At 32.3% G+C, this 20,203-nt stretch overlaps 1 protein-coding gene across 1 annotated transcript in view; it reads right to left on the reverse strand.

Moving 5' to 3' along the window:
• LOC145324157 (uncharacterized) overlaps nucleotides 1-20,203 on the reverse strand; it is a 56,303-nt gene that overhangs the window by 26,475 nt on the left and 9,625 nt on the right. Inside the window, exons 5-7 of the mRNA XM_080166783.1 lie at nucleotides 18,182-18,243; nucleotides 14,560-14,722; nucleotides 1,039-1,076 (exon numbers count right to left, since the gene is read on the reverse strand). Of these exons, the coding sequence (XP_080022909.1) occupies nucleotides 1,039-1,076; nucleotides 14,560-14,722; nucleotides 18,182-18,243 (263 nt within the window). The remainder of the gene's footprint in view (nucleotides 1-1,038; nucleotides 1,077-14,559; nucleotides 14,723-18,181; nucleotides 18,244-20,203) is intronic.

Here is a 20,203-nt window from a genome sequence, read left to right on the forward strand (position 1 = left end):
CCTAACAATGACTAGACCTGGTTGCCACGATCCTGCGGGGGTACCCAAATATAACTTAATATAACCTAACCTATATAAAACACTAACAAAACTACCACCTTTTAATTTTAATACAAAGAAAGGGGTGGATTTCTGCGCTAGACTAGGCACTTTTAGGAAACCGTTAAACATTCAAAAAAATTATTTTCATAACCCGGCCTAATATACAGTGTGTTTTTTTATGAGAACTTTTTTGAAAGCAATTTTACCCCACTTATAGTTATCAGAATTTAATGATTAATGGCTTATTTTCTTTGTTTTTTAAGGCAATTAATAGAACAACAAAAAAATATTTCAGTTTTTATTTAAAAAGTACAGTAAAATCTAAATTTCAAAACTTAGGTGTCAACATATAAAAATGGTTTTAGCGCATTTTTCTTAAAAAAATGGATTTTCTGTAGTCGACTTTGGAGGGCCAGTACTCCCTCCCTGGTTGAGATATGACCTTCAAACTTTGATATGTTCTAGTACATGTCCCTAATAGTATCTGTATACATTTTTAGCTCTATATCTCAACTTTGAAGTGTTTAGCAGCCATTCTTGCAAAAGGTTGATTATTTGAGCATAAGAAAAATGCGCTAAAACCATTTTTAGATGTTGACACCTAAGTTTTGAATTTTAGATTTTACTGTACTTTTTAAATTAAACTGAAATATTTTTTTGTTGTTCTATTAATTGCCTTAAAAAACGAAGAAAAAAAGCCATTAATCATTAAATTCTGATAACTATAAGTGGGGTAAAATTGCTTTCAAAAAAGTTCTGATAAAAAACACACACTGTATAAAGTATTTGTCTGAAGCTTAGGATCTCAAAAACTACTGAACCGATTGGGTTCTCTATTTAAAGTAACTTAACATAAATCCTTGATGGTTTTAGGCTATATTATTTTCATATTTAAATCATGGGATGGTTTTCAGCCATTTTTTAGCCTATCTGTCCCTTCAAACATAGATTCCCTGGATGTTAGGAGCGTTAATAAAAATGGTGTTGTTATCCTGCCTAGATTCTTCCCTCCATTCTTGTCTATGATCTTCTATCTGAAATAATTTCAATTCTTTAATGTTCTAAAACCTGCGGAATCATTTACAAACACTCTAAGCGAATGCCCATATTAAATATTCAATCCATTGTCCCACCACTAGATCCCTAGAAATGTGCATGATTTACATGGATTTTAAGGAATAAGACATTCAAAGATAGCTTGAAGTAATGGATGTAAAATACATGTGGATATTATGACAGGATGAAAATTGTCGTTATTTTATGTTGCTATTTCCCCTTTCATTTATTGGTCCGCAACAAGTTTTACTTTGTAAGATAATATGCTAATCGGTGTAAGATCCAAGTAATACACAATATATTCTTGAAGTATATCCCAAATTGTGATAAAGAAAGCCTGATTATAGATTGTACCTATCCCTCTCTGCTGATGATATATTAGTAACATGGCAGACATATTTTTTTTAGAGTAGCTACGTTCCTAATTTGAAAACAATCAATCTAACTTTTTATTGAACTGCATATGCATATAAAATAAGGAATGAAAGGGACAATGAGCTGCTTATTACATTAGTCCCCAAAGTTTTTAATAACGTTTTCTTAAAAACCTTTTAATGAACTTTTATTGGTTGATTCATTAAGTTGAGTCCACAGAATTCTATGTATCATCATTGGGGATGTACATCAATTTATCATCCACTGTCTTATCCCATTAGATCCCTGATGTAAAATAGCCCAGAATGAGAGCAACAAAAAAATTAAAATAGAACTTAGGAAACTTAAAATAATAATGGCTTTTGACACATCCAAAAATATGATAATAGAACAGCAATTTATTTATGATTGACAGATTTATATAAAATATTAAAATTAAATCTATTTTCATTCATTATAGAAAAAGCTGCTTTAACATGAAATAGTAGAATTTAATAATTTGTATTTTTAAAATTTTCCTTGCTGTTTATATAGAACTAGCGGCTACGCCCCTAGAGGCCTCTAGTGGCACTTTAAATGTTTTTGTTTGTTAAAGTTAATTTTTATGACGATACCTCTTTATTTGACGTTGAAGTCTCCCCTAATTTTTTTAAAATTTCGATTTTTTTGTCATTTCTCTTGGGAGGGTGGTGGTACCCTCCCCCAAAATAGTTATAAACCTTCCCGGGACTTATGAGAAGCTACCCTGTTAAGGAGAACCCGATCGGTTCAGCGGTTAGCGAGATCCTTCGGTACACACAGACAGACACACAGACAGACACACAGACATCCTGTTACTTTAGTATAAGGATAATAGTGTATATATAAGTAATTTGGAGTAACAAGTTCATATATTAGATGTTTTCCAGTATGGCTTTTAAACCGATTAATATAATTTAAATTTTATTAAATATTTAGTATTAAAAATGCGCCCGAAGCGCGCAAATATTTTTTTGTTAGAGATTTTTTTTTTTTTTTGGGGGGGGGTATTTACTACCTCCAAATTGTTTGAGGGTGCCGTAATTTTAAATGGGGGGGGGGGGTAGATATACCACACTTTTCTGGGATCTTGCTGAGTCAAGTATCAACTGTTGGGAATATCAAAGGATGACTCCATGCAAAATTTGAGCCGGATCCGGCCAAAACCGGCCGTGAATTTTATGAAAAACCGGTTTTTTCCGGTTTTTAGGGGGTATCTGTAAATCGATTCAGCTGGAGCAAAACCGGTTAGAGGTACAAAAAATTTTACTTCACATGAAATTTAGCCAATGCAATTGCCTACAAAAATGTACTTCATCATCAACTTGATTGGACAACTCTTTCCCCTCCTAAATGTCCATTAAAACCTCGGAAACGGCAAAAATCGCCAAAAATCACGCCTTCGGCGGCAAAAAATGGCTAAACGGTCAGCCGTTGGCGAATGAAACATAAATAAAGAAATGTCTGCCTCTAAAAGTTGTTCAACATCTAAGAGATGCTTGAAGTCTCTAAAACGACTCCTTCCCCTCCTTTAAGTGGAAAAACTGAAAAAGCGTGATTTTCAAAAGTATGCCCACTTCGTGGGTGTGGGGGGCACTGAACCCGTCACCCCAGGGTCACCAAATATAAAGTCTAGGCGGCCCACAATGCTGAATTTTCACCAAGTAAAGTCTTGTGTCATTATCTTTTATGAGAAAAAAGTTATTGATTAATTAAAATTTCAAATTGTGATTTTTTGATGGATTTCTTTGATGAAATGACAGGCCGGTCAATTTGTAGGCCATTTTTTGCGGTTTTTGGGCCGTCACGCCCAAACGGTTTGAGATAATCTCATGGGACCTTTTGCCCAACCTAAGTCTGGTTATTTGTGAGGTCTAGGAAAAAAAAACAGACTTACACAAAAGATTATAATTATAATCTTTACACAGAAAAATGGCACGAGGTGAGGGTTTGAGGGGGCAAAATGAGCCGACCAGCGATTTTTGATGGCACGCAGCGACGTCGTGCTTCATCCAATCCAGGATTTTTTTTTTCTTAGACCTTACAAATAACCAGGCTTAGGTCGACCAAAAGGTACCGTGAGATTATCTCAAACCGTTTGGGCGTGGTGGGCCGAAAACAGCAAAAAATGGCCTAAATATTGACCAGCCTGTCATTTCATCAAAGAAATCCATCAAAAAATCACAATTTGAAATTTTAATTAATTAATAACTTTTTTCTCATAAAAGATAATGACACAAGACTTTCACTTGGTGAAATTTCAGCATTGTGGGCCGCCTAGACTTCATATTTGGTGACCCTGGGGTGACGGGTTCAGTGCCCCCCACACCCACGAAGTGGGCATACTTTTGAAAATCACGTTTTTTCAGTTTTTCCCCTTAAAGGAGGGGAAGGAGTCGTTTTAGAGACTTCAAGCATCTCTTTGATGTTGAACAACGTTTTGAGGCAGACATTTCTTTATTTATGTTTCATTCGCCTCCGGCTGACCGTTTAGCCGTTATTTGCCGCCGAAGGCGTGATTTTGGCGATTTTTTCCGTTTCCGAGGTTTTAATGGACATTTAGGAGGGGAAAGAGTTGTCCAATCAAGTTGATGATGAAGTACATTGATGAAGGCAATTGCATTGGCTAAATTTCATGTGAAGTAAAATTTTTTGTACCTCTAACCGGTTTTGCTCCAGCTGAATCGATTTACAGATACCCCCTAAAAACCGGAAAAAACCGGTTTTTCATAAAATTCACGGCCGGTTTTGGCCGGATCCGGCTCAAATTTTGCATGGAGTCATCCTTTGATATTCCCAACAGTTGATACTTGACTCAGCAAGATCCCAGAAAAGTGTGGTATATCTAGGGGGGGGGGTTACTTTACCCCCCCCCCCCCCCCTTGGACGTCTATGTCTCAGCCATAGTGAAAAATTATGTATAGCATCCTACTACAGATAATTTTCCCAGAACAGTAAAATAAAAATCATAAAATTAATACCTATTTTGTTAACCATGGCCTTCAACCACTTGGGGCTAACAAAACTGGTTTAAATCTTATAAATTTTTATTTAAATCTCCGTGGAAAGCTATCTTTAGTACTATGCGATAAATAACTATTATCTCACTTTGAATAATACCAGGGATCTCGAGGGATAAGACAATCTAAATTGATGTTAAACAAAATTAGCACAACTGTAAATTGTAATATTAGTTGAAAAGTTTAGACACTACCGGTTTGAACCAACTAATCAAGTCTCAAAGTTTTTTTTAAGCCAACGAATGAAATAATATGTTTAAAATTTTAGGAACCATTGTTGATATTCATTTATTATATTAATAAACAAGATCGAGGTAAAATATCCTGACTTTACAGACGATACAACTTGTAGAGATACATTGCAAAAATTAAACTTATTTAGAAATCATATTCCTTAAAAAAACTATGAACATTATATATATGTTAAACACGCTATGAATAAGCAAGGCTCGGCAGCCGCGCCTCAGCCTTAAATTAAAACTCGCTTGTGTGCAAAAGATCATTTGAAAAGATGAATTGTCTGCTTAGGAACAGGTTTAGACATCTAGCTGGATTTCAAAGTTATAATATTACGATTTCACTGAGGCTTACACGCGGCTGCCAAGCCCTGTTAGAGAGTATATGTAGGTGGTTAATTAGAATATCATGATGTAAAATTTATTGCATAGGCCAAACTTAACTTGGAAAAAATGCACCAAAGTGCATGATTAAGTAATTTTGTAAATTTATGGAAATGGTTTTATTCATTAATATATCCTAATGTAAAAAAATGAGCAAATAATTTTGTTTTGTTAACTAAGATCTCTTGAACACGGTGTAGTTTTTTTGGACAAAGCCCAAATTGTATTAAAATTGTGTCAAAAATGATCCATGTGAAGTAATAAAAATGTGAGATTATCCATCTCTTTCTTAGGAGTTTTCTTTCCTTCTTCTCCTCTCATATCTCTCATTTTATTATGTCACATAGATCCAGGGATAAGGGATGGGAAACGTAGGAAAATATTATTTCAGGCCTATTTCAAGCCTAGGCCTAATAAACCAGTTTTGGGATGGCGCAGTGGTTCATCCTAAACGCTAATGAAAAAGCTGTGTGTGTGTGTGTGTAGATAAAGTATAGAATCAAATTCAGGTAGCTAGTTTAAAGTAAAAAACATAACTTTTTATAAACCTATATATTAATGGCTTTTGTTAAAATGAAGTTTTTTCTCTCCCAAAATTTTTTTATCTTTTACTTTGGTAATTTGAACTGTCAAAAAGCTATCGTTGGGTTTCCCTCAGACAGATTTTAGTTTGGATTATTTGCATTTTTATTAATGAGTAAAAATTTTATTTGAAAATTTCATTCCCATATAAACAACCCCTTAAATAGTGGATGTAAATATTCATTTATTTCCCTGGTATCTCATTTATATCCCTGGTATGATTTTAGAAGATTTTTAATTTTTTTTGGAAGATTTTATAATTTTTATTAATTACTAAAAGAAAGAAAAATTATACCAGGGAAATAAATGAAATTTAAAAACCAAAATTAAACCACATTTTACTAGCATAAAAATGAGTTTTTGTTTAAATGAGAATGATATTCCTGTCCAGTTTTTTGTTTAGGAATGAATATTTCTTACCCTCGTGAATAAATGATGACCTATCGGTCCATCATTTATTCCCTCGGGTAACAAATATTCATTCCTAAACAAAAAACTGGACAGGAATACCCCATTGCTAATTAAGGGTTAAGGTGTTGTATCAATTCTGTATGAAATTTTTAAAATTCAAAATACAACATCTAATTTATAAACTACCAAATGAAAATTCGTAGCTATCTTCTTTCCAAAAAAATAATCCCGTTATTTTTGTTTTTTCTATATGGCCCTTTTTTAATGTTTAACTCTAAGCAGATTTAATAATTAAGCTAATGTGATCTAACACCATTTATATTTATTTTTTCGTAGCAGACAAATCATTATGTTTTTTAGAATTGTCTGCTTCTAAAATTTCCGCCAATTGGTGATTGGTTGATACAAAACAAGCCCAAATCACAGAACACTATTGGTTTAGAGCGGTAGCCAATATGAGCCGTCTGCCAGTAAGGTCATTAAATTAGGCAAATGGTAAAAGTTGCATGATCCCTTTCAAAACCAGGCCGAGACCTAATTTATGGCCAGGTTTCCTATCCCTTATCCCTGCATAGATCATTTCTGGCACAATTTTAACACAATTTAGGCTTTGTAAATTTGTGGTATTATGTCGACAAGCAATTTTAATCTATAGTCATTGAAATGTCGACTATACTGACATTGACATAAAATGGTAAAATGGTTATGTCTGATATATTTTATTTCTGTCGGCTTTGTAAATGTAAATAATTCATGGCTGACAAAATATTAACATCAATCACAGGGGCGTCCAAGCTTTTTTTTTTGACGGGGGGTAAAATTTTTTTAAGGGGGGGGTAATTCGGTTTTGGGGGGGGGTAAAATGGCGCGCGAAGCGCGCCGCGAATTTTTTTCCCCCCCCCAAAATTTTTACCCAGGGGTAAAATTTGCTTGGGGGGGGGGGTGGGGTAATTACCCCCCCTGAAATCTGTTGGCAGGGGTACAATTTTTTTACCCCCCCAAAATTTACCCCCGGGGTAAAATTTTTGGGGGGGGGTAATTTAAATTTTATTAAAAATTTAGTATAAAAAATGCGCGCGAAGCGCGCAAAAATTTTTTTTGTTAGAGATTTTTTATTTTGGGGGGGTAATTACCCTCCCAAAATTATTTGGGGGGGGTAAATACCCCCTCCTAAATGGTTGGGGGTGCCTACGGCACCCTCAGGGTAGGGTTAATTTTAAATGGGGGGGGGGGTAATCGCCCCATTACCCCCCTTTAGGGACTTTATTGAAATTTAATTAGTTGGTTCATTAAAAGGAGTGTTCCAACGTTTAATCCACTAATTGTAATCTACAGAACTATTTTGTACTAATTTTGTATGTCATCATTGGGGATGTACATCACTTTATCGGTCATTGCTTATGCCTTAGACCCCTGGTTTTGTCTCTTAATAAACTTTTATAAAAAATATATTGAATAGCAATATTTAAAATTAATGACTAACACAACTTGTTGAAATTTAGATGTGCAAATAAAAATCATTGATGATGTAATTTGACAATGTCACACAAGCCAAACTTTTTTTTATCACAAAACTTTTCTATAATTAGGGTCTGACCGTTCGTCCGTCCGTAACGGTTAGCTCTTCTTTTAATTTAAAAATGTTAGAATTGTCTTTTCGATTTCAAACTTTGGATAGCAGTACGATTTAGGAAGAGTAGCAGCTCTATAATCTTTGCCAGAAAGTCCGTACGTCTATTTAAAAATGCTGATTTTTAACTTTGTATGATATGATAATTCTATTAATTTTATTTTTAAAAATAATGATTCCTGTGACAACAAGGTATGAAGACAGACGAGAAGCATCTGTATTTACACTATTTAGCAACATAATTACTTTCAATTTTGTTTATACTTGTAAATTTATTTTCTGCTTATTAACTTCTGACTTAGAAGTGTTAATGTTCGTTTGCTCTACAGTCTAATTTAGAGCGTCACTTTTGTGGAGTATAACTAAAGTCTAGGTTTAAGAACCCAAATAGTTTTTAAACACTGCTCAAATTTTACGCATTTTGTACGCCCAAGGGTTAAGGACGTTCACAAACTAAATTAACCATCTGAATTTAACACTGTATGACGTCACTTAACACTGCTAAAATTTAACCATGGGTACGATCGTTTTACATCATTAAACGCTCTGTAAACACACTTGATTTGGGTCACGTGACCATTAAAATACACTGAATTTTGATTTTGAAGATAATATTAAATGTCTTCTTCTCTATAAAAAGAAGGAATTCGATTCTTAATACATAACTATTATTTTTAAAAATTATTATATTTTAATACAAAGATTAATATTTATTCTATATAATTTTTCTATAGACATTTAGGTAATATAGATATGTTCTTGACTTTTTTTTCTCTTATTAATAAATTAAATTTACAAAGAGTGTAGGTAATTTATATAAGAAAAATACAAAGAGGAAATCCTTATACATAAGTAACAGGATGTCTATCCTGTATGTGGTAATACGACAACCAGACGGACAGGCAGTTTACAGAGTTGCTACGCTGTGACTTATCATAACAAACCCACTGCACTAATCTTATTATATCACCATCTATCTCATGACCGATGTTGACCCCGCTATCTAGCGGTCAAACTGGCCTGCCTAAATGTGGGGAGGGACTCAAACATGCAGCTATCACGCGCCCCTCACGCGATTATACAACCGGGAGGCGCTGCCTCCCCTTTTACCACCGCTGCCCCCACAGCCTGTCTACCGCCGGGAGCTAAGCCCTAGCGTCCCACACCCCCTTCAAACCTAACCATTGTTATAATCTGTTGTATATATATAGTAAACATTGCTTGTAAATATTATTCAGTTAAATATATAATTTCTGTATGACTAAATCCTGCTAGTTTGTTTTGGTAGAATAATTCAAGGCTAGGGCTCGTTGAACTCGAACTCGTTACCCTGTGGGCCGAGAACGCTCGGCTTACCATATATGTCCGTCTGTGCCAAATGATAATTGAAAAAAATCTCTTTTGTTAGGACAATGTTTGTCTCTGTACTATGTATCTCAGAGAAACTGTGGCAGCCGCGCCGTTGCTGCAGAAAACGCTGCCGCCGGCGGAATTTTTTTTTTAACATTTCTCGCCGAATCAGACAATATTGTATTATTTGAGTACATGTTATTTTTTTTCCAAAAATTTTCCACTGCGGTAGGACTTAGTCATTTTTATGTTGAATTTTTATTTACTTAGGCTAAATCCTATATAATTTAAGGCTTTCAAAGTTTGGTTAAGGCCTACATAATAAAGCAGTTACATCCCCCTTAAAAAGAAATCAATTAAACTCGGTATTATTCCTATATGAAACGACGACATTAGAAATATTAATGCAAAAACATATGATTTTTCTATGACAACCCTGAGCAAGCGATGTTTACAGAGTTTAAAATTTAACTTTGCTAAACGTTCATTAACACTGACGTATGTAAACAAATGAAATGTCCTTAACCCCTCGATGGTTAATTTGAAGAGTGTTAAGATTTAGCACTGCTAAACATTGTTAAATAAAACGATCTAAAACACTCAAAGTTCTTAAACCTAGGCTTAAATAAATAATTTTGTGCATCCAGATCATCTTATTGACCCGAAATAAAACAAGATAAGAAGGACAATATCTTGAATTTAAAGCGAGGAAGTTAGAAATTTTTAAATCTAGATTATATTAGCTACGAAGTTTTCATTCTTGTTTATTTTAATTTTTGAAATGCTATCACGTGTGACATGGGTCATAATATACAAAAAAAATTCACAGAGCATGGATATTTATAATTATTTTATAAGTACGTATATTATAAACATAATTTACGTGTGCGTTTTCATACACTTTTAGGATGGTTTTCCTTAAAGTTTGTGGTCGAGCAAAAACCACTCCGCTATATTTTGAAATAAATTGAAAATAAGGGGTGGGGGTTAATTTTTATCTTAGATATAGTTAGGTTAGATTTTACTTGATATATATAATTCTTTGACCTCTACAAGGCACCCTTTTTAATCTTACAACAACGCTAGTACTAAATTTATACAGATAAATCAGGAGAATAACATTTATTGTTATAAATTCATTTCTTATTTACTAAGTAAATTTGCGATTACTTTTATTTAATGAAATCTTCTAATTTTTAACATGTACAAAACGGGCTGCTGTATTGCATCAAGATCCATGACAGATCTATATAGGAAATAAACGTCTATAATCAAGCTCGAATTCTCCAAGTAAAGAATGTTAAAAACTCATAGTGCTCCAATAATCCCTATTAAATTCTCATTGACCAGAACGATAAGACCCATTATTCTACTTTTAGCATCATTAATTCAGTTTTTTTAATTCATGTTGCTATTTGAATAACATTGAAGTATTTGATTTCTATTCATAACACAGAAAATTTAAATTTATAATAAAGTAAATCTAAGAAAACTTAGTTTTAATATAAATTGATTCGTGCGACACTCCCGTAATGTGGTCTGATATTAAACTAAACATTTTAACCCTTTCAGGACGAAAATTTGAAATGAAAAATATTAGGTGTATATTCTTTAAAAGATGTTAAAAAATGAAGCAAAACGTTATATCGTGTATTGTTACATTAAATATAGATAAAACAAAAAATTACTGAATAAATCAGTTAAACAGATATTATAAAATAAGACGTTAAAGTCGTAATCTTTATGTGCAACTTAATATTTTTAAAAGAAAGAGAGAGAACGGGTCGATAGAGAGAGAGGGAGAGAGAGAGAGAACAAGGGGATAGAGAAAAAAGAGAGAGAGAGAACGGGGGGATATATATAGAGAGAGAACAGGGGGACAGAGAGAGAGAGAGAGAGAACGGGGGGATAGAGAGAGAGAAAGAAAGAGAGAGAACGAGAGAGAATTAGGGGATAGAGAGTGTAAGAGAGAGAGAGAGTGAGAGAGAACGGGGGGATAGAGAGAGAGAAGGGGGGGGGAGGAAGTACATATTGAATTTTTGTGTAAAATAAGATTTGAGTAAATATATCATTAAATAGCTTAAATACAAGATATTTTATTTGGACATACTAACGTGATAGAGCAGCTATATAAAGCAATGGAAAAAAATAAAGATTTTGACATTGACTTCATTGAAGGACATAACAGTTCCAAAAATTTTATTGTCGAGTTTGAATTCAATAGGACAATTCTAATATGCCTAAATTAACAATCAGAACTTTCTGTTAGGGATATTCGGATGGACAGACCAACCCCCAATGTAGAAAAGTTTTGCTTTTAACAAGAAATAGATCATTAATATTATACAATCCCTTTTCAAACTGACCAATAAATGAGGTCCATACTGGCAAGCTATGTTGGGAATATTTACACAATTTTTCATTGATTAGTAAATGAGAAAATCACATTTTCCCCTAATCCTAGCCAACAGACTAATGGACAGACATTTTGAATTATAAATGAGATTCGCTACTAAATAACAGCGGAAAATTAATTTTGCAAATGTTCCATTATAATCGTGATACAAAATGTAATAACAAATATTTTAGCTATAGTGCATTGCTTTCCAAAAAATTAAACCTTCTTTATTAAATAGCAGAAGGGAAAACAAACATTTCTCCTACAGTAATTTTATTTATTTCAGAGCACTTAAGACAGAAAGTAAAACTTTTTAAATTTAAATTTATTGACTTCGCTACTAACATTTAACAGATAAATAAGGATGACAAAATCCATAACTATAGAAGCTCTTGAATTAAAAAAATAAAAGGCAAAGCAAATGAAAGCAAAAAGCGTGCACAAAAGACAGACATACTGAGTAATGATACTTAGTGGTATTTGAATATTTACACAAAAAATATCTTCGATAAAAGCTGGGAAAAATATTTAAGAGCATTACCAATAGACCGACAGACAATATTATTTTTAGAGTATACATGCATTGGTCAGCAAACATGAAATAAGCCTTCTGTCTTAACCCTGAAAGATCGGGCCCTCTACAAATTCTTAATACATCGGATTTTATACCTTAATATTTGCATCAGCCTTCTACCTTTCCAGTACGGATATTTAATATTCTCAAGAACATTACAGACCAGTGAACAACGTGAGCTGTAGGCTAGTTATAATATATAGGTATGATTTTTTCCCCATAAGATGAATAAATCATTTGAACACACCTACATAAAAAAGTTTATAACAGTTTTGCTTCAGAAAAAAGCTCAGAGTTGTAGCACAACGCTAAGAATGTTTTCATTGTATCACATGCTTTTATCAAATATTTTTTTTTATGTCAAACACATTAAGTTGAATCTCGTAGGTGAAAAAATTTCTTTTGTAGGCGATTGCACAGTTTTAAAAAGCCTCTGTAATACAATTAAAACTTTTTTATTTTTCTTATCAATTAAATACATTACTAAAAGACAATAAAAGATAAATTGATAAAGCTCGCCAAACTTACCCCTTCTGTAAATAAAAATTATTGGTCCAATAGTTTAAACACTACTTGTTTGGAACCAACCAATCAAAATTCAAGTGTCATAATTTTTTATTCAAAGAATAAAATAATGTGATAATAAAACTTTGGTTACCTTGGTAATTTACAGTAAAATGTCCCCTCTGCTTTTTTTAAAGGAGAATTAAACAAAACTATCAAACCTCAATTTATATGGTTCACCTACCAGTTAATCTTTATGGTCATATGCATATCTTAGAGGATCTTTAATACATGAGGACCTTTCATAAATCTATGGACATGATTTTTCTTGTTTTGTGATGTTGTTAACTACCTAAAAAATGTTATCTAAGAATGACACGAGACAGGTTGTTGGGTGTGTGTCCCATCAATTTCGTAAAGTGTAATATCCTCAAAGTTATGAACAATCGCAAAAAAGCAGGGACATAAAGGGATAAGATAATGGCTGATAAATTAATATACATATCCCCTATGATGTTACACAAAATCATGCTTGCAGTAAATTTCAATTAGTTGTTGGGATGTTTAGACACTCGACTTAAGAAACTAACCAATAAAATCAAAATGAAAGGCCTCAAAGTAGCCAAGCCAACGAATAAGAAAACGTTATTATAAAACTTTGGGGAATAGTGTAATAAACAGCTCCATGTCCCCTCCCTCCCTAGAAAATACACAAAAGCTAGCAAATTAACGGGGGTATTTGATGATAAAAGTAAAAATAATTTGCTTTGAAAATGAGACATTCAGCGGACGTGATTGCATAACTTCAGGTTGACAAAATGCACAGTTTTTTATGCATTAGGGAACACTCTTCAATTTAAGCTTATTTGATATATTTTGAGAACGAAAACCAACTTTTTTTTAAATTTTATTAGTTAATTTGTTGGTCTTTTCTTTAAGCGAAGCTACTCTATAATTTATTCTGTCTGTGGCGCCATTGGGGAAATATGATTTACTCGGCTTCTAGTTGAGATAGACTGCTGATTTGTTTTCGCCACTTATGGATGTTGTCATCCTTGTTATGTTGATAATATTTTAGTTTAAAAGCGCAAATCCTATCATAACAATATTCAATGTTATATCTTAAACTATGCTCTTAAGTAATAAAAGGATTAAATAGGCTAAAACAAAATTTTCTCCTTTTTGCAATTAAAAATCCACTTTAAAAACGTCACCTTACGTTGTTAAATTGTAATTAGAAGCTTGGCAGAAATATTGCATCCTAATTTTAAGCACATTTTTTCTTTTCTAAGCCTTGCTGAGTTTTCGTTTATCACTTTTTAGACAACATTTTAAAATTTAGCAGAAAAGCTATTTTTGTTTGTTTGTGTGTTTATTGAATTTCTGTAAGAAACGGTTAGGGATAAACGTGAATTTAGCGGCTGCCATACAGTATACATGACAGTTTTTTTATTAAGATTCCCTGTACCAATAAGCAATCGCCAATCAGTAAATAACTTACTTGGTCCGTCCGTATGTCAGAATATCTATAAAGACCAATACATAATTTATGGAAAAAAGTTTAATGATTTCTTTTACAATAAATATCTTCTCTATAATTCACGTTTCCCGTTTCTCAATCAGTAATTTTTTGTGTTTCGCTACTTATAGATGTTATCACATTTTTGACAGCCACAGCTAAAGTCACAGTCGCAAATAATGGCGGTTGCTTTCTGACTGTTAGCCGCCTAAATTTCGGTTTTACATATAACTGTCTAACTATTAAGAAACATAATCAAATCTTAAAATAAGCTTTTTATAGTGCCTTAAAATATGACGTCATACTGGCCTTTTATAAAACAGTTAGAATGTATACTGGCCTGCTACTGGTTGGTAATTTAGTCTGTGTATTTGTAATTTAGTCTGTGTATTGGCTTGTCATTGGTCATTTGCATTGTAATTTTTTATAGGCACTTTAAAGAGCCTCAACAATGAATCACCTTTTCACTGAAGAACGCGGGCGAAGCCTCCCTGGACATTCTGGAGGATGTGAACTGTCTGTTAGTTGAACTAGAACTGGTGGGATTAATATTTTGAGCGGGTTGTTTGTCACCCGTCGTGGAATTACTTCCCACATTTTTCTTCACACTCTCGCTTGATTCCCTAAAATATTCACAATATTAAAATGATTTTAAATTTTAGTAACAAGGATGAAAAAATCATTAAAATAAAAATATTTCTTTAATACGATGTGATGTGAAAATAACTATTATTGGATCAAATTTTTTTTTGGTTTTGAAGTAAAATTTTACTTTATTAATCCTTATACAGATAACTACCCCCCCCCCTTTTGCAATAATCTTTTTCGTCTGTTTTCTATTGTTTTCTGCTAGTTGGCTGCATTAATATTCCCTTTATATTCCCGAAGGCACCGGCTAAAAAAATGGTTTTAATCTTATGATTGTACATTTTTTTCATATGCGTAGAAAGCTGGATATAATACGATGCTAGACATATTTTTTTCGTATGGATGAGAACCGGTTCCTATCCACCGGATTCGAATGAATACGAGAAATACAGTTATCTACCATTTCTCCCTCTAGTGTTTTACTCTAATATTGTATCAGTCTTTCAAATTTTAAACCATACATTAACTAAATAACATTGAAAATTGTTATAAATACATGCTTAAGCCGTAAAATGTAATTTTTAAAAAAATCATTCTTATGTAAGAATTGATGACAATAAATACTGGCAGATAAATTGCATCATAGGAGATAAATAAATATAATGTATAAAAATGTAGATAATAAATTTGATTGATTTCATTTTATGTGTCTCCGTTTTTAAAATGCATTTAAACAGTAAAAAGAAAAGAGGTTGTTTTTTTTAACAATTTTTGGCCGAAGCCTATAAATTTATTAAGATAACGTTTAAAATAGGGCCCTAGGAGTGATTTTCTTCGGGTGGTGGATGTACCCTCCCCCAAAACAGTTATAAACCTTCTCTGGACCTTGAGAAGCTTTAATGTAAAGGCAAACCATATCGGTTTAGCGGTTAGTGAGATCCTGCAGTACACACTGATAGACAGACAAACATCCGCCTCCACATGTAATTTTTATTGCTGTTATAGATGTGCTCCTAATAGATTTTAATGTCCTTGTTCTTTAATTTTTTATTACCAATCATAATAAATAAATAATCTCATTCATTAGAACAACATTTTTTATCCATAAATAAATTATCAATTAATCAAATTATCTGTGAGATAAATCATTACAAGATGACACAATGAAATAATATGAAAACAAGGATGACAACATCCATAAAAACAAAGCTCTAAAATCAGAAGAAAGGAGAAACGACAATAAATCTTGTAGAGTGTCAGAACCTAATAAGCAGAACATTAATTTGTAATTCTAAAGAATATTGTACATAAATTTGTTGCAAAAGTGCGTAAATTCAGGATACAGTAAAATTACATATTTTCATTTATAGAATTTGATTTTAGAGATGCCTCGCTTGTGCCTTGTTGTCCTAGCAATCGTTATTACAAAAAAACATATGAATATGATATTTAGACCATAAAAAAGTTGTCTATTGTCTACTGTGTTCAATCACCATGTTTTGAATTGACTTCACAAAAGACTTTATAAAAACAATCATAGAGTTGCTACGCTTTCTAAATCGTATCCAACTGTTAAAGGAATCATCATGCAAAGATTAAAATCCATAGGACAATTTTAACATGTCTAAATTAACGAAAAAAACTTACTGTAACGGACGGACGAACCTATATTAATTATAAAATAATTCGCTTTCAAATTATAAAAGAAAATGATCCTGGAACAAAAACAAATTATTGATGACAACATTAGATTTTAATCTTTTATCAGAGACTTGGATAAGAAGTCCTAACTATTGAAGTAGTGAGATGGGTTTAACCACTGAACCTATAAATTTCTCCATTAAAGGGAAGCTTCACATAGGTCCTATAGGTTTCATGCCTACTTTTAAATACAAATCACCTAGATGCTAGAAGGGCAGCCTTTTTATCCTAAATATTATTGATTTCAGAATCTATTTGACTGTCCTTGTTAAAAATCGTGGGTATCTTTAACAGCGAAACTTTTCTACAACAGTGAATAAATAATTTTTAAATACCAAATCGTCTTACATACAATTTTCCACGATTATTTAAATAAAAATCATAAAATTTATACCAGTTTTGTTATTCCGGGCTTCTGCCCATTGTGGCTAACAAAACTTGTTTTAATCATCTATTTTTTTAGGAAAGCTGTCTATAATACGAAGCGATAAATAACTGTTTCTTTTTTCTGTTGCCTGTTCAATGCGAGGGCTAATTATGGGTCAGAACTTTACATATTTGTATTTATGGATATTCTCGAGGTTTTACAAATATTCTTTAAAAGTTTTATAGTAGTTTTCCTCAATGTGCCAAGTTGAGTACAGAATCTTTCCCCCATTATTTTGAAATTAACTGAAAATAAGAAGAGGGGGGGGGGGGAGGGTGTAGTTCTTCGTGTGTTTGTGTTTTACTTTTGCTCTAGTTTAGGTTAGGTTATATTATATGGGGTTAGGGCCCTCTGCACAATTTGACATTAAGAAGAAAAAACTAATTTTGTAGCGGTTATTTGCCAGTGTACTTTTATTTTAACTTGTGTTAATTCTTGGTATACTGGGTAACCTGTCATCGCCTGTTTTTATATGCAAGAGTTCAAAGATCAATAATGTCAATTGAAGCATGGATAAGACAGTGGACAAAAAATTTAAATTCCTCCCCGCATTATAATAATCAAAACAACCCTTACTGTAGATTAAAATATTGTTGGAAATGATCAGAGAAATAGTTTGTACAACCAAATCAAGATTCAATAAAAGTCCCCAAACTTTACAAGACAACGAAAGAGGTAACCAAAATTGGTTGGCATTTGTTTGTTGAAAAAAGTTTTATCGGACTTATAATTAAATTGTTAGCTTGATCTTTAAATTTAAATGCCATTAAATATGAAAAGTGACTTGAATTAGAATCATTCGAGCACCTCTTATTTTTTAAGACTGATTGTATCTATCATCAATAAATTTATATCAAATTCATAAAAAAAATTTATACATAATTGAAAGAATTGCATTAATGCTACTTAATATATGGATGTCCCTCAATTGAAAGAGACAAACAAACGACATTTTAAATTGGTATTTTAAAATAAGAAGATAACAATTTTAACTATTTGCCTATTTGGTTAATTGATAACGAGAAGCTGCGCCCCTAGCATAAAAGGAAGCGACAGAAAAATGTTAGAAAACTAGCTTAAAACCATTCAAAGTCTTGAATGTTAAAATAGAAATAGCCTAAACAATCACACGATCTAGGAAAAGAATATCTAAATTATAAAACCCATTTGGTTCAAAAGATACTGAGCCCTTAAGCTTGAGACAAAAACCTTTACTACTTTATATGATAAGATAAAATAATATGTACAACATTTCGTTTTTATAATTTAATCTGGTTCAACTCCTACAGAATATTTTTTAGTATACTTTTGGTTTGAGTGAAGTTTTGTAATTAAGATAAATAATCAGATAAAATAACAATATTACCTGCTGTTGCTTTGTTTAGCTTCTAGGTTAATTGGCACAACTCTTTCATTTCCTGTAGACGCCTAAAAAATAATTTTTTCCATACTATTTAAATCAGAACAAAATTTAACCAAATTAGATGGAAAAAGAGGAAAAAGAAAAAATCAAGGATATAAAGGGATGAGACAAGGAGTAATAAATTGATATAGATTCCTAATGATGATACACAAATTACCCCTTCTGTAGATTACAAATATCTAAATGTTAATCCAAATTCGATAAAAGTCCCAAAAGTTGTTAAGTCAATGAATAAGAAAACGTTATTATAAAACCTTTCTCTTCCTTCCCTGAGAATTAAATGAAAGCAAATTTTTAACTTCAGTATGCCTAGCGCATAGCTTTTTTCCAAAAAAGTGTGGATGCTTTCTCTCAAAGTACTAAGCGAGCACAGGGCAGGTTTACCCTCTATCCAATTTAACCTCACCTAACCGGACCAAAACTAAAACACAAACAAACAAAAAAACTATATCCTCCTTATTTTTCAATTTATTTCAAAATAAAAGGGGTTTGTGTCACAAAAACTGTACAAACATCTATGTAGTATCTTTTCTTTTAAACTATGTAAAAGTATTGTTCTTGTTATTGCTAAAGCCTAAACTTTGCAAAAAAAACTTGCACTGAAGCAAAAATGTAAATTGATTATTGTTTGGGCCATGTAGCTTGTCCACGTTTTGATTGACTTTTAAGATTTATTGTCAAAACATAGGAAAAACATGTTAAAGTACTTATACACATTTTTATAAACTTGTTAACAAAAACAATTCTGTCTATTTCACTAAATATAAGTGATTACATAAATAAGGGTAAAAACCCTTCTTTTTAAACCTACAATCGAAAGTGGGGTTCGACTTTACCCCCTCCCTCAAGTGCACCTAAAAAGCTTACATAAAAACATGTAATAATCTAGCATTCTTTTTGTAAAGGAGTAGGTTTTGCATTTTTGAAAAAATTACAATCTTAGCTAAGCTTCTAAAAAATAAACAAGGATGACAACACCCATAAAAGAAAAGCACTGAAACAGTAGGACAAACGGACATTAACACTTGTATAGTGTCAGAACTGAATAATCAGAATATAAATGTATAGTCGAAACATAATTGTAAGTAAATTTGTTGAAAAATTGCTTAATACAGGATAATGTTTATGGACATACTTACATTTTTAGGACTTGATTATAGAGTTGCTTTGTTTATAATATTGACATTTGTTGTCCCAGGAATCAATATACCAAAAATCAAATCAATCGGATAATTAGATCACATAAAAATTTATTATTAAAAAAGTAGAAAAATCAACATGTTAAAATGGACGTACGGACATTCTTGTAATGATTATAGAGTTTTCTAGATCGTACCTAACTACTACAGGAATCACCATGAAAAGTTTGAAATCGATAGGACAATTCTAACATGCCTAAATTAACGAAAAAAGCTATCCATCTCAGACGTACGGACGGACGTACAGACGGACCGACCCTAATCATAGAAAAGCTTCGCTTTTAAGAAGAAAATGTACAATATCTAATACTTAACATTGCCCTTGTATATTATGAAATAAATTATGAAATTTGTCCTTGACCCAGGGAGGTTGGAAACATTGGGCTATTTATTACACTAGTCCCCAAAGTTTTGCAATAACGTTTTCTTATTCGTTGGCTTACCAACTTTGGAAACTTTTCTTGAATTTTGATTGGTTGGTTCATGAAGTTGAGTGTGTAAACGTTTCACCCACTAATTGTAATCCAAAGAAGGGATATTTTTTGTTTCATTATTGGGAATGTACATCAATTTACCGGCCATTGTCTTATCCCTTTAGATCCCTGCCTTGACTGCTGACATAATATATTTCCATGCTTTACGCCTTTATTTTAACATTCTCTGCATATTTTAGGTTCATTTGTTAAACAATGTATAAAACATTCATAAAATATATTACAAGGAAAGTGTCAAAATTAAAAAAAAATGCAAAAAAATAAAGTACAAT

This window comes from Acartia tonsa, chromosome 7 (genome assembly GCF_053477335.1).
Source record: "Acartia tonsa isolate MP-2025a chromosome 7, ASM5347733v1, whole genome shotgun sequence".
Classification (NCBI taxonomy): domain Eukaryota; kingdom Metazoa; phylum Arthropoda; class Copepoda; order Calanoida; family Acartiidae; genus Acartia; species Acartia tonsa.